This window comes from Capra hircus, chromosome 10, assembly GCF_001704415.2.
Source record: "Capra hircus breed San Clemente chromosome 10, ASM170441v1, whole genome shotgun sequence".
Lineage (NCBI taxonomy): Eukaryota > Metazoa > Chordata > Mammalia > Artiodactyla > Bovidae > Capra > Capra hircus.
The window spans coordinates 83,393,029-83,407,269 of NC_030817.1; the positions used below are offsets into that span (position 1 = coordinate 83,393,029).

The 14,241-nt window shown below is 37.8% G+C and overlaps 1 protein-coding gene across 2 annotated transcripts in view; it reads right to left on the reverse strand.

Moving 5' to 3' along the window:
- LRRC49 (leucine rich repeat containing 49) overlaps positions 1–14,241 on the reverse strand; it is a 154,678-nt gene that overhangs the window by 54,133 nt on the left and 86,304 nt on the right. For both annotated transcript variants that reach the window (XM_005685165.3, XM_005685164.3), the window contains one exon: positions 8,466–8,613. In XM_005685165.3, coding sequence (XP_005685222.1) covers positions 8,466–8,613 — 148 coding nt within the window. The remainder of the gene's footprint in view (positions 1–8,465; positions 8,614–14,241) is intronic.

The following is a 14,241-nucleotide window of genomic DNA, read 5'->3' on the forward strand; positions in this document are numbered from 1 at the left end:
AGTTCTAATGAGGTGGATGAAACTGGAGCCTATTATACAGAGTGAAGTAAGCCAGAAAGAAAAACACCAATACAGTATACTAATGCATATATATGGAATTTAGAAAGATGGTAACGATTACCCTATATGTGAGACAGCAAAAGAGACACAGATGTATAGAACAGTCTTTTGGACTCTGCGGGAGAAGGTGAAGGTGGGATAATTTGAGAGAAGAGCATTGAAACATGTATATTACCATATGTGAAACAGATCGCCAGTCCAGGTTCAATGCACGAGACAGGGCACTCAGGGCTGGTGCACTGGGATGACCCAGAGGGATGGGATGGGGAGGGAGGTGGGAGCTGGGTTCAAGATGAGGAACACATATACACCCATGGCTGATTCATGTCAATGTATGGCAAAAATCACCACAATATTGTAAAGCAATTAGCCTACAATTAAAATAAATAAATTAATTTTTTTAAATGTGTCTATCCCTTCCTTTTTTGTACAGTCATAAAAATATTTGAACACTACTGGAATATCTTCTTTGTCAATGAATTGTGCTAGGTTTTCTGGAAATGTTTGTTTGCAATCACCTTTTTAAAACTAATAGTTCAGGGGTAATTTAACAACAAAAAAAGTGAACTATTGTCCATTTTTCTAAATTCTCTATTTCTATAAATGAATATTGTTTTAAGCCATATTAACTTCAAACAATCATATTTCATAATTAACTCAATCTGAACTTATCAATTTCAATGCAAGTCTTTTTCACACATGCTAATTCTCTTTCCCCCAACTCTGCATTTGGCTGAGAACTGTCATGTTTGTTGTTAAGAAGTTAAGTCTAGAATTTTCAATTTATCTATTTTTTATCTTGCTAAATTCTGCTTATATTTATAGATTAGAAGTTGGCAAAGTTTTTATACAAAGAGCCAGATAGCAAGTATATGAAGCTTTGTGATCTATATAAAATCTCCAGCACATATTCTTTTTCTTTTTCATAGTGCTTCACAAATATAAAAACAATTCACAGCTTGAGAGCTATGAAAACAAAAAACAAACAAACAAACAAAACAGGCTGTGGGATAGATTTGGCTCACAGGCTGTAGTTTGCCAAACCTTGTTTTATTTTATTTATTTTTATTTTTATTTTTTAATTATTGAGCTTCTTTTGGATTCTGATTTGATCAACTGGTATATCAGGATTTCTAACTTCCCTAGTTTGTCATTTATATATTTTATTAGAATAATATAATGCTCTCAACTAGTCAATACTTAAACAGGTTTAAGAGAATGAGAGTGAGCAAAAAGCCTCGGAGCACCCCAGTACAGATTTCTCTGCAGGTTGGCCGTTAATCCATTACTTTCTGTTCTGTAGGTATACTCGAATCACAAATCCACTTAACGATGTTGTCATGCAATCTACTCAATGTGCCATCATAAAAGACTCCACTCGGTGCTTCGCTTAGATACCAAACACTGTCTCTATAGTATTCATCTGAGAAGGCCTACTTATAATATCTAAAATAGCGACCTAATTTTGTCTGGCACAAATTATTTTTAGTGAACTAATACTGCCTCCTTGTGATCAATTCCTTAAGTACTCACAAATCATCTAAATAATGCAATTTAGATTTCTTTCATAATCTACATTCAAGTTTATTGTCATAATTTGCCACAATATTTTCTCTATCCAAGATAAAAAGAGAGATTAGTTTATCTTACCTTTTAGCTACTCTACTATTCTACACGGCTTTCCAGATATAACTTTCAAAGGCCTAGCAATGTATTCACTACATTTATTCACTGCCCTAGATCAAAGATTGGCAAATTCTAGCCCACAGATCAAATGCAGCATGCCATCTGTTTTTGTAAATACAGTTTTATTGGAACACAGCCATGCTCACTTTTATGTATTGTTCGTGCCTGCTTTTACTTTACAATGAGAGAGTCGAATAGATTTCAACACAGACTATATATCCCCCAAAGCCTAAAATATTTACTATGAGGCCCTTTAGGCTATGTGCTCAGTTGTGTCAGACTCTTTGTAGCCCCATGGACTGTAGCCCTCCAAGGCTCCTCTGTCCATGAAATTTTTCTGGGCAAGAATACTGGAGCACGTTGCCGTTTCCTACTTCAGAGGATCTTCCTGACCTAGGGATTAAAACGGCATCTCTTAGTCTCCTGCATCAGCAGGCAGATTCTTTACCACTAGTGCCACCTGGGAATCCCCATAAGGACATTTAGCCCTGAATAGGTCCGGATTCAAACTTTTTATTCACCTATCCAGCGCTTTATTTTCACTTTGTTAATATCTACTTCTTCTCTTTACTGACTAGTCATTCTTCCCAACAGAGATAAGAAAAGCAAAATAGGAATAGAGGCCAGCAACTCATGTTATCTTGAGATCCCATATCATCTCTTGCCATTCTTCTAGATCAGACCCCCCCAGAAGCTCTTATCCTGACTAACCCTGCTTCTCGTTTTATCACTCATCCTATCTTTCCCAATTTGTCCTCTTGGCTGCTACTCAGACAACCTTTTCAATAGGCAAATCCAATTTAAGTATCTTAAACTCTTCAAGAGTTTCCTACTATATTCAACACAAAAATCTAAACTCTTTCTTATGGCATAAAACATCCTCTTCATGACTCAGCTCTTACTGGTCATGCATCTCTTCTCATCCTGCTACTCTTCTCTCCTATGAACACTCAGTGCTCAGCCATGTTGAACCGCTCTGAGTTGCTATATCCTCACACCCCTCTGCATTTTGTGTGCCTTCTCTCTCTCCAGAATACTTTCTTACTGATATATTATCCTTTGTCTCTGGCCCTCTTCAAGTCTCAAGTCAAGTATTTTCTCCTTTGGAATTTTTTCTATTTCTCCAGTATACACAGGACAGCTTTGTTCTTTGATATCATGGTGCTGTGTGTGTGTTTGTATAAATATATACAAATAATATATCTATTTTTCAATCAATTTTATCTAACTAGTTTATCACTTTGCATTATAATCTGGCTGCATGCCTGCCTCTGTACTTGACTGTAAGTAACTCGAGGCTGTTAATTGCAATTCTGATCTTGTCATCTCTAGAGTCTAATACACACCCTAGTGCAGAAACTCTAAGATGCCTAAGACTTGTCTTGGGAATTTTTCATGGTACCACTCACTAGGTCAGAAAAAATATGTTATAGCTCTGTTTATTAAGTAGTTAGTAAACAACAAGATTCATGTTCTAGCAATTTAGTGAAAGTCGCTCAGTTATATCCGACTCTTTGCAACTCCAATGGAGTACACAGTCCATGGGATTTTCCAGGCCAGAATACTGGAGTGGGTAGCCGTTCCCTTCCTCCAGGGGATCTTCCCAACTCAGGGATCGAACCTAGGTCTCCCTCATTGCAGGCAGATTCTTTTATCAGCTGAGCCACCAGGGGATCATTTCAAAAATAATAATTTAAATAAAAATATCATTATTGAATAACTATAATAACTTACTAATGAAATGTGTGTACCTGTAAGGCATTACACAACTTCTCAAATATGAGAATTAGATTGGATACTGTCATCCTCATTTCCTGCTCTATACTGATTTTAGTATTTGTTTTTATCACAACAGTCACTGAAAGCTCAGCTTTGCCAGGATATAATGCCATAGAGAGAAATATATTGTGACCTAACGTTGAGATGGTAAACTACCTTAAGCTAGTAGTTTTCTCAGGGTCTCACAGATACCAAATCTCATTGCCTTTTGCTTGAAAATTAAAAATACTCCACAACACCCCTGTGAGTTCACTGCAGTATCTTTGGCACACAGTGGGGAACCATAACCACAGTATACACAAGTTCATGAGGTGTCTATGTAATCCACTCCAGGTAGAAAACAGTAGCTACAGAACTGGTATCAATACAATTTTCCAGCCAGATGGTAAATATTTTAGGGTCATAGGCTACATAGTTTCTTTAACAACTACTCAATTTTGCCAGTGTAGCATTAAAGCAGATATAAATACATAAGTGAGTGGACATGATTGTGTTCTAATATAACTTTATTTACAAAAACAGGTGGCCTACTCATGGGCTACTGTTTGTCAATACTAGCCCAGGTTGAAAAATCTATAGAAAGTCTTTTACAAGGTGTATTCTTTACAAATTAAAGTTACTAAAAAGGTATAAACAAAAGGTGAGACAAAATACCATGAGTCTATACTGATATGAATAAGTTAATAAATTGAAACTTTTATGAGGCACAGAATTACAAAAGTGTGATAGTATGATTTATTGTAAGAAATACATGTTTGATCTTCATCCCAGTTTCTGGTTCACAGCTCCTCAAACCCTAGGAATTTCCTAAGTGTGTAGAGTGATAAAAGTGTCTATTGTTTCATTAATGAGATGACTTTTGGACCTCATCTAATGATGGAGGCTGGTTGCCAGGAGAACCAACCAGGCAATTAAGAAGGTTGGAACTTTCCATGGCACCCCCAGAGAAGAGGAGCTGAAGGTTGAATCAATTGCCAGTAGCCAATGATATAATCAATCATGACTATTTAATGAAGCCTCCATAAAAAATCCAAAGCGACAGGTTCAGAGAACTTCGGGGTTGGTGAAACCTGGACATCTGGGGAGAGTGGTATGCTCAGAAGCTCTTTGTCCCTTCCCACCAAGCCCTGTGTATCCCTTTCATCTGGCTGTTTCTGAGTTATATCATTTTACAATAAACTGGTGACCTAGTAAGTACTAGGTTGGTCAAAAATTTCGCTCCAGTTTTCCCATAAGCTGTTATGGAAAAACCCAAATAAACTTTTTGGCCAACCTAACAGTTTCTTCCAGTAGGTCAGAAGTACAGGTAATAACCTGGACTTGTTACTGGCGTCTGGCAGAGCAGGGAGGGTACATGTGCAGTTTTCCAGACTGAGCCCTCAACCTGTGGAATCTGATGCTATCTCCAGGTGGATGGTGTCCAAATTGAATTCTTGAACACTGAGCTGGTGCTCTGAGAATTTCTTACTGGAGGTGTGAGAAACCCTGCCCTCCACATTGGAAATTTAACCTCAGAACACCAAAAGAAAAGGGAATGGGAATAATTTCATATGCAGAAGGCTCACAGACACCATCTTAAAGTAAACAACATGAATAAAGATATACATATACATTGCAGAACACTCAACAGGATACAGTAAGAGAAATGCAAAATCACTGGTGTGATATTCAGGCCAAAAAGCTATAACTATTAATTGATCATTAGGAAACATCAACTAAAACCTGAACTAAGGGTCAGTCTATAAAATAACTGACCTGTAATCTTCATAAATGTCAGTCATGAAGTCAAGGAAAGACTAGGACACTGTTCAGGAAATATGGTGGCAACAGACACCTGCAAACAAAATGCGTCTCTATGCGGTGTGTAATTCCAAACTGGGTCATTCTGCCCCACAGAACAGTGTTAATATGATTGGTAAGATGTGAATGTGCTGTGAGGATTAGACACTAGCAATCATTCAATGTTTATTTCTTGACAGTGTTGGTTATGCTGTGTTTACATGAGATAATGTCTTTGCTTACAAGATATACCATGAAGCATTCAGAGCAGTTGGGGAATTAAGTTAGCAGCTTATTCTCAAATCATTCAATAAAACAAAGTTCTTTGTACTGTACTTACAACTATTCTGTAACTTTGAGATTATTTCCATTAAAAATTTTTGAATTTCTAAAATTAACAGTGGAGGAACAGATGCGCAAGGATTGCTGCTCTATATTTAGCAGAAGAGCTGGCCCTCTCCCATCCCAGGGGATTTTCCTCATCTCCTTACCCAGCAAGCACATTTTAGGGAATGTACAAGGACAATGATTATAGATAGTATTGTTTGTTCTCCCTTATTTCAGACATGAAAGTGAAAAGTGTTAAGTGCTCAGTCGTGTTAGATTGTTTGCGACCCCATGGACGGTAGCCCACTGGGCTCTTCTGTCCATGGAATTCTCCAGGCAAGAATACTGGAGTGGATAGCTATTCCCTTCTCCAAGGGATCTTTCTGACCCAGGGATCAAACCCAGGTCTCCTGCATCACAGGCAGATTCTTTACTGTCTGAGCCACCAGGGAAGCCCATTGATCCCTGGGTCCAGAAGAGCCCCTGGAGAAGGGAATGGCTACCCGTTCTAGTATTCTTGCCTGGAAAATTCCATGGACAGAGAAGCCTGGCAGGTTACAGTCCATGGAGTCACCAAGAGTTGGACGTGACTATGACTGAACAACGAATACAACTTTCCTTTTATTTAAGGCATGGAAAGGGCAAATTTTACTCAACCCCAAAGTCTTTACTGAATATTACTATATTCTCAGCATTGTATGAGATAGAGAAGGAAAGAAAATAAACATGTATAGAACAACTCCATGTATCAGGCAAGGAAGATGAAGAATGGCTTCTGCCCTTAAGGACCATATACCTTAGCTGAGTAGACAAGACTGACATAAATTTACTATGAGAAACGCACCATATAATTACTAATTTATATAAATGGGTCAGCTTCATTTTTCACCCTGTTCACTGCAACCCCAACAGGAAAAGAGTACTAAAGATCCTTAACTAAGAAAGACAAGAAGATAAGAGCAAAAGTATGAGACAGAGCGGCCAGTATAGATCCAAGCAAACTGAGAAGACAAAGAACCTTTGCTACATGCTGGAGCAGAGACAGAGTTGGAACCCTAGGAGATTCCTAGTGTTTACGAATTCATCAACACTTTGCCTGTTAGCCACCATGATGTCCATAATATTCACTTCAGTTCAGTTCAGTCACTCAGTTGTGTCCGACTCTTTGCGACCCCATGAATCGCAGCACACCAGGCCTCCCTGTCCATCACCAACTCCCAGAGTTTACCCAAACTCATGTCCATCGAGTCGGTGATGCCATCCAGCCATCTCATCCTCTGTCGTCCCCTTCTCCTCCTGCCCCCCAATCCCTCCCAGCATCAGGGTCTTTTCCAATAAGTCAACTCTTCGCATGAGGTGGCCAAAGTGCTGGAGCTTCAGCTTCAACATCAGTCCTTCCAATGCACACCCAGGACTGATCTCCTTTAGGGTGGATTGGCTGGATCTCCTTGCAGTCCAAGGGACTCTCAAGAGTCTTCTCCAACACCACAGTTCAAAAGCATCAATTCTTTGGCACTCAGCCTTCTTCACAGTCCAATTCTCACATCCACACATGACCGCTGGAAAAACCATAGCCTTGACTAGACGGACCTTTGTTGGCAACGTAATGTCTCTTCTGCTTTTGAATATGCTATCTAGGTTGGTCATAACTTTCCTTCCAAGGAGCAAGCATCTTTTAGTTTCATGGCTGCAATCACCATCTGCAGTGATTTTGGAGCCCAAAAAATAAAGGTAGAAATGTGAATGGCACACACTGTGAAACCAGTGGACAGGCAATGAGTCAACTGGCAACTGAATAAACCTAAGTGATCACTCAGAATCCACGTCAGGGCATTTGCTGGCTTTCCAGTGGTTAGGACTCTGTGCTTTCACTGCTGAAGGTACAAGTTCAATCCCTGGCTGGAGAACTAAGAAACCAGCAGACACAGGATATGGACCAAAAAAAAAAAAAAAAAAAATCCACATGAAATTAGCACAGTCTAAAAGTAAGAAAACAGTGGAGGTTTAGGATATTTTTCTAGGTCAGAGATTATCAAACTGAGATCATTAACAGATATTTTCTGTTCCCATAAATTTGGGATGCAACAAAACGCACTCAGGCACGTGTCTTTATCAGAACTTCTTAGAGGCTAAAGCATGCTTGTGCGCATTGCACACCTCAAAGGAGGAGCACCCGAAGCAGCATTCCACTTAGCTCCGGAGCCGTGTCAAAACTCCTACTGTGAACAACGTCTACCATGGAGACAGAGTGAATAGAAAAGGAGATACTTCGAGAAATACAGCATCAAGAGCAATAATAATAATAGCTGCATATTATGTTTCCTGGAAGATTCACGCTGTTCTAAGGTTTCGTACTCACTTTTATCTTGACAACAATCATATGCCATACTTATGATCCCCATTTCACTCTGAGGAAAATTAGATAGAAAGGTTAAGCAAACTGTCAAAGGTCATACGACTAGAAAATGGTTAAGCCAGGATTCAGACTCAAGCAGTCTGGCTCCAGCACCTGTCTTAGCCATTATACTATGTAACTTACCAATGAAATCCTTACACATCTATTCCAAAGTAAACTGTTAGCTGGACATTAAGCAAGAATGAAACACAAGCATGATGATTAATTTAAACAGAAAGCTAGGAACTTAATTCAATGAAATTGGGAATATGGGTAGGAGGTAAAAAAGAAAGTTTGTCATTATAATTATGAAGTATATAGTCATGATAATCCATAGATTATTAAAAATCAGCATTTTAAACAGAGATGGTGCACTCTAATTCCCTAGCCCATGCTAAGTAACCAATGCGGCGAGCACTTGGGAAGCGCTCCCACTCACTGTGACTCTCTTCATGTCTAGCTGGCGCAGCTGCGTCATATTCTGAAGGACTGTGTGCTTGTACCATGACTCTTGCGCTATGGGATTGCCATCAAAGGTGATGTCGGAGAGAGAAGTGGAGTCCGCGAGGCAGCAAACACTCTCAAAACTGAGGAGAGACAGACACCAGCCGATTACTGCAAGCCCTTCAAATAACACTTTGTTTTGTTTAACATACATTATTTTTTAGAACACCTACAGAAAACTGAGAAGACAGTTCAGAGTTCCCACATGCTCCACACCAAGTTTCCTCTATTATTAACTTCATGAATTAGCATATTTTTTACAATCAATGAACAAATATTGATATATTCTTACTGACTCAATATTTTACCCAGAGTTCTTTAGTTTTCGTCTAATGCCCCTTTTCAATTCCAGGACCCCATCCAAGATATCACATGACATTTAGTTGTCAGGTCTCCTTAGGCTCCTCTTGGCTGTGACATTTTTGATAACCTTGACAGTTTTGAGGAGCACCGATCTGCTATTCTGTAGGCTGATCCTGTATTGGAATTTATCTGATTTTTTTCATGATTAGGATTACAGTACATACTATTAATGAATATGACACCATTGTTGAAAGTTGACCTTGATCACCTGACTGAAGCAGTGTTTGTTAGGCTCCTCCAGTGTAAAGTTACTCTTCTCTCCCCTTCTTTCCACACTGAACTCTTTGGGGGGAAGTCGTTATGTGCAGCCCATACTGAGGGAGTGGAAGTTCAGTTTCCTCTCACTGAGGGCATAGTATCTACGTAAATTAATTGGGATTGTTCTTCCAAGGAAGGTTGTCTTTTTCTTGTTTATTTATTTGTATTGGGTTTCTATCCATGGATATTTCATTTCATTCTTTGAGTTATAATCCAGTACATCTTTATTTATTTTTTATTGTTCAATTTGTTCCAGTTTTGGCTGTTGGAAGCTCTCTCGGTTGGCTCCTATGTCCCTTTGACATACCCCTATTAACATGGATTTTTTGGTTTTTCTAAGCACTTCCTTACTTTCCAGCATTATAAGATTCTCTATTGTATATTTCCTACTCTAGTCTTAGCATCAGCCATTTCTTCAAGAAGCCATGGTTTCCTTTATTGGGAAATGGCATTAGAAACAAAGATCTGGTGGCAGGTGTACTATTTACTATAAGGTGTCATTTCTTTTAGGCCCTCTGATGACAGAGCAAGGAAATATATGCATGTATACCAACCTGTGTATATATGTGTATTTTTTCTCTAACCATCTGTGTCTATATTAAGCTAAACATGAGTTCAAACTGATGTTTCCAACTCTATCACCAAAAGGATCATTGTCACCTCTCCCCTTACTTATCTGCAAATTCCTACTCCAACCAGGAGAAATCTGGCTGTCACCATCTCTCATCCATTTAATTATTAATTCCAGAATATACGAATAGTGCTATGAGAATTTTCAATTTGTTGTACCCCCTTGGGAAATCACTTTATTAACAAAAGCATAATGATAATGTGTAATTCCTTTTGCATCTAGTCTTACAGACTCATTTCCAAAGTTACTTAGGTTAGCACCTTCCCCTGCCACTCTTCCTTGCTCACACCTTCAAGAAGGTTGTTCCATACAATTGAAATGTGGTTACATTCTCCTGTTATAGTCTATATTCATTTCTTCCTGGGATTCTCCAATCTTCTAAATTATTTTTTAATATGCATACAGTAAGGTTCACTCTTTATGCTGTAAAATTCTGTGAATTTCGACAAGCACGTAATGTCATGTATCCACCAAGAAACTATCATGGAGCTAAAAAATTCCCCATTTAACCATCCTCCTTTCTCCCTGAATCTCTAGCAACCACTGATCTTTTTATTGTCTATATAGTTTTGCCTTTCCAGAATTTCATATAGTTGGAACTATATAGTTTACAGCCTTTTCAGACAGACTTCTTTCACTTAGCAGTATGCAATTAAGGTTCATCCATATCTTTTTGTGGCTTCATAGCTTCCTTAAAAAAAAAATCACTCAGTAATCATATTCCATTTTCTGGCTGTATCACAATTTGTTTGTCCATTCATCTACTGAAGACATCTTGGTTACTTCCAGTTTTCAGCGATTATGAATAAAGTGGCTATAAATATTCATCTTCAGGTTTTTGTGTGAACATAAATATTCATCTCAATTGGTTAATATTCAACAGTGCAGTTGCTGGATTGTACAGTAAAACTATGTTTAGCTTTGTAAGAAACTGCCAAATTGTTTTCCAAAGTAGCTGTACCATCTTGAATTCCTATTGGCTCTATAGTCTTATCAGCATTTCATAAGTGTCAGTTTTTTCTTAATTTTAGCCATTCCAATAGGTGTTCAGTGGTCTCACAGTTTTAACATGCAACTCCCAAAGGACAAAGATGCTGGCATTTTTTCATATGCATATTTGCTATCTGTATATCTTCTTTGCATTTTCAGTTCTCAGGTAGATTTGTAATCGTTTCCTTATTGCTGAGTTTTAAGAGTTCTTTTTCTTATATCATGAATATGTCTTTTATCAGAATATGTTTTGAAATTTTTCTCCCAGTCTGACTTCTTTTCATTTTCTTAACAGTGTCTTTTCCAAGGCATAACTTTTTAATTTTAATATGTCCAACTTATTAATTTCCTTTTTCATGGATCATAATTTTGGTGTTGTATCTAAAAACCTACCAAACCCAGGGGTGCCTAGATTTTCTCTTGAGTTTTCTTCTAGAAGTTCAATAGTTTTGTGTCTTATATTTAGGTATAATCCACTTTTAGTTAATTTTGCAATAGGTATAAGGTCTACACCTAGATTCATTTTTAGATGAATACTCAGTTGTCACAGTGCCATTTATTGAAAGGACTATTCTTTCTCCATTGAACTGCCTATGCTCCTTTGTCAAAGATCACTTGACTATATTTGTGTGGGTATATTTTTGGACCGTCTATTCTTCTTTCACCAATACTGTGCTGTCTGGATTATACTGTATCTTTATAGTAAGTCTTGAAATAGGACAGTATCAGTCCTCCAACTCTGTTCTTTTTCAGCATCATGTTGCTGTTCTAGGTCTTAGCTTTTCCATATAATCTTTAGAATCCATTTGTCAATATCTGCTTGCTGATACTGTAATCAAGACTTTCATTTTTTTATTAAGTTATAGGTGACATACAATATTGTATTAACTTCAGGTAGGCACATGATTCAATATTTGTATATACTGCAAAATGGTCACCATAATTAACTAGTGTTAACATCTATCACCATACATAGTTACAGAAAATTTTTTTCTTGTGATGAGAACTTTTAAGATCTATTCTCTTGGCAATCTTCAAGTATGTAATGTAATATCATCAACTATAGCTGACATGCTGTACGTTACATCCCCAGGACTTACTTGTTTTATAACTGGAAGTTTGTACCTTTTGACGCCCCCTTCACCCATTTCACCAACACCTCACCCCTTGCCTCTGGCAACCACCAATCTGTTTTTATATATGAGCTTAATGCTTTATTTTTCAGATTCCACACATAAGTGAGATCATATTTGTCTTTCTGACTTATCTCACAACGCCCACAAGGTCCATCCACGCAGTTGCAAATGGCAAAATCTCATCCTTTCTGATGACTGAATAATACTCTATTGTGCACGTGTGTGTATGATATTCTCTTTATCCATTTAACCATAAATGGACACTTAGGTTGTTTCCGTATCTTGGCTACTGTAAATAATGCTGCAGTGAACATTGGAGTGCTTATATATTTTCAAGTTAATATTTTCATTTTCTTCAGACAAATATCCAGAAGATTTGCTGGATCACATGGTAGTTTTCTTTTGAATTTTTTAAGGACTCATTTTTTAAAAGAAGCAAATAATCACTTTTCTAAATAATACCTCAAAGCAGATTGATAAATTTCAATTATATTAGAGTCACTCTCTTTAATGACTAAATAACTAATGTAAGTGAAAGGCACTCATTCACGTCTGACTCTGTGACTGCATGGAGTGCAGCCTGCCAGGCTCCTCTGTACGTGGGATTCTCCAGGCAAGAATACTGGAGTGGGTTGCCATTTCCTTCTCCAGGGGATCTTCCCAACCCAGGGATCGAATCCAGGTCTTCTGCATTGCAGGCAGATTCTTTACCATCTGAGCCAACACAGAAGCTAATGAGTGTTGTTAAACACTAAGCTTGATTGGAGGCAAAAGGAGAAGGGGGCAGGAGAGGATAAGATGGTTACACAGCACGACTGGGTCAATGGACATGAATTTAGGCAAACTCCAGAAGACAGTGGAGGACAGAAGAGCCTGCTGTGTTATAGTCCATGGAGCAGCAAAGCGCTGGACATGACTGACTGGTGGAATGACAACAACACTCAAAACTGAATGGCAAAACACAAAACAAAACAATGTCTTCAGTGAAATCTCATACTGTAAGGCATGTTGGTGAAAATAGGAAAAAACCGCAGGCTCAGTAAATGCCATCATGAAGCACTTCCGAGATCTAGAAGAGCTGTTGATGCCCATCTGGCTTACGCCTGTAATTCAAGCACAACCAAAAAGAGGCACCAGGAATGGGAAAATCACTGCAATCCTTAGCAGGTACTTTCCTGGCAATCCTTCCCAGATCAGCAGCTAGCATTGACACCCAGAACGAAGTCTTATGCTTTGAATAATTTTATTAAAGTAAAAATAGATTCATATCTGATCCAGAAGATTCCTCACAAAATTTCATTTCCATCTGTAAGGCATTTGACCAATAAACATGCCAGACATTCCTAGAAACACACTGACAAAGGGCACATGATTTTAAAGACATTCTCTAATCAAACAAAACAAGACTCCTTAAGTACAAACACAGGCTAATGAAGAGCTATATTCTACCTAGCCAAAGAAAGTCTGAATCAGACTGTTAAAAAACAAAAACACTTGGAAAAATAACAGTAAGTATAGTGGAGTAGTACTGGCTTTAAGAACAGTCTCTCCTTTTTTAAGAACACTCAGCTGCTTGTCTCTTCAAAGTACCAAGAGTGGAAAAGTTTTGGTCCAAAGGCTGACATTTAACTCATAGTTTGACTTTAATCTTTTTCCAGGTTACTCATACATTTGTTCTTCCCCTAGCAGTCTCCTCCCAGTGCCACATCTGCTTCCTATCTGCTAAAGAATCTATAGAGGAACAAGCTGTCCCCACTGACCAAAACTCACATCTCAAAAGGAAAATAAACTATTTCAGCCCATTTTATGCTTGCTTAATAAAATAGAGAAAAAACAAAATTTCCATATATGCATGTATACAATATAGTAAAAATTCCTCAATGCCAGTCAAATTTCTCTAATTAGAAAGTTCTCTCCTAAAAGTAAGATAGGTTTTACTCTTTCATACCAATGAAATACCATGTACTCTGTGATAACCTTAACGAAAAGCTCACTTGTTTTATACTGATCATTGAGAATTGTACTGAATAGTTTCTATGTGTCTAGCAGGCTAAAATGAAATGGAACAAATCAAATAGAATAAATCAAGTGTACTCACAAGGATTTAAATATACACAGTTAATAAACATAAATATCAATAAGCTAGATCAATAAGATATCAATAAGATAGATCAATAGGATAATACCTGAGTGCTAAAGAATGAAGGACAGTTAAAGAAAGGAGCACACAATGACAGTGTATTTCTGATAAAATGATGAACTAAGTTTGTGGACTGAGGCTGTTGCTAAAAACAACTAAAAAATATAAATATGTTTTAAACAACTAAAAATAA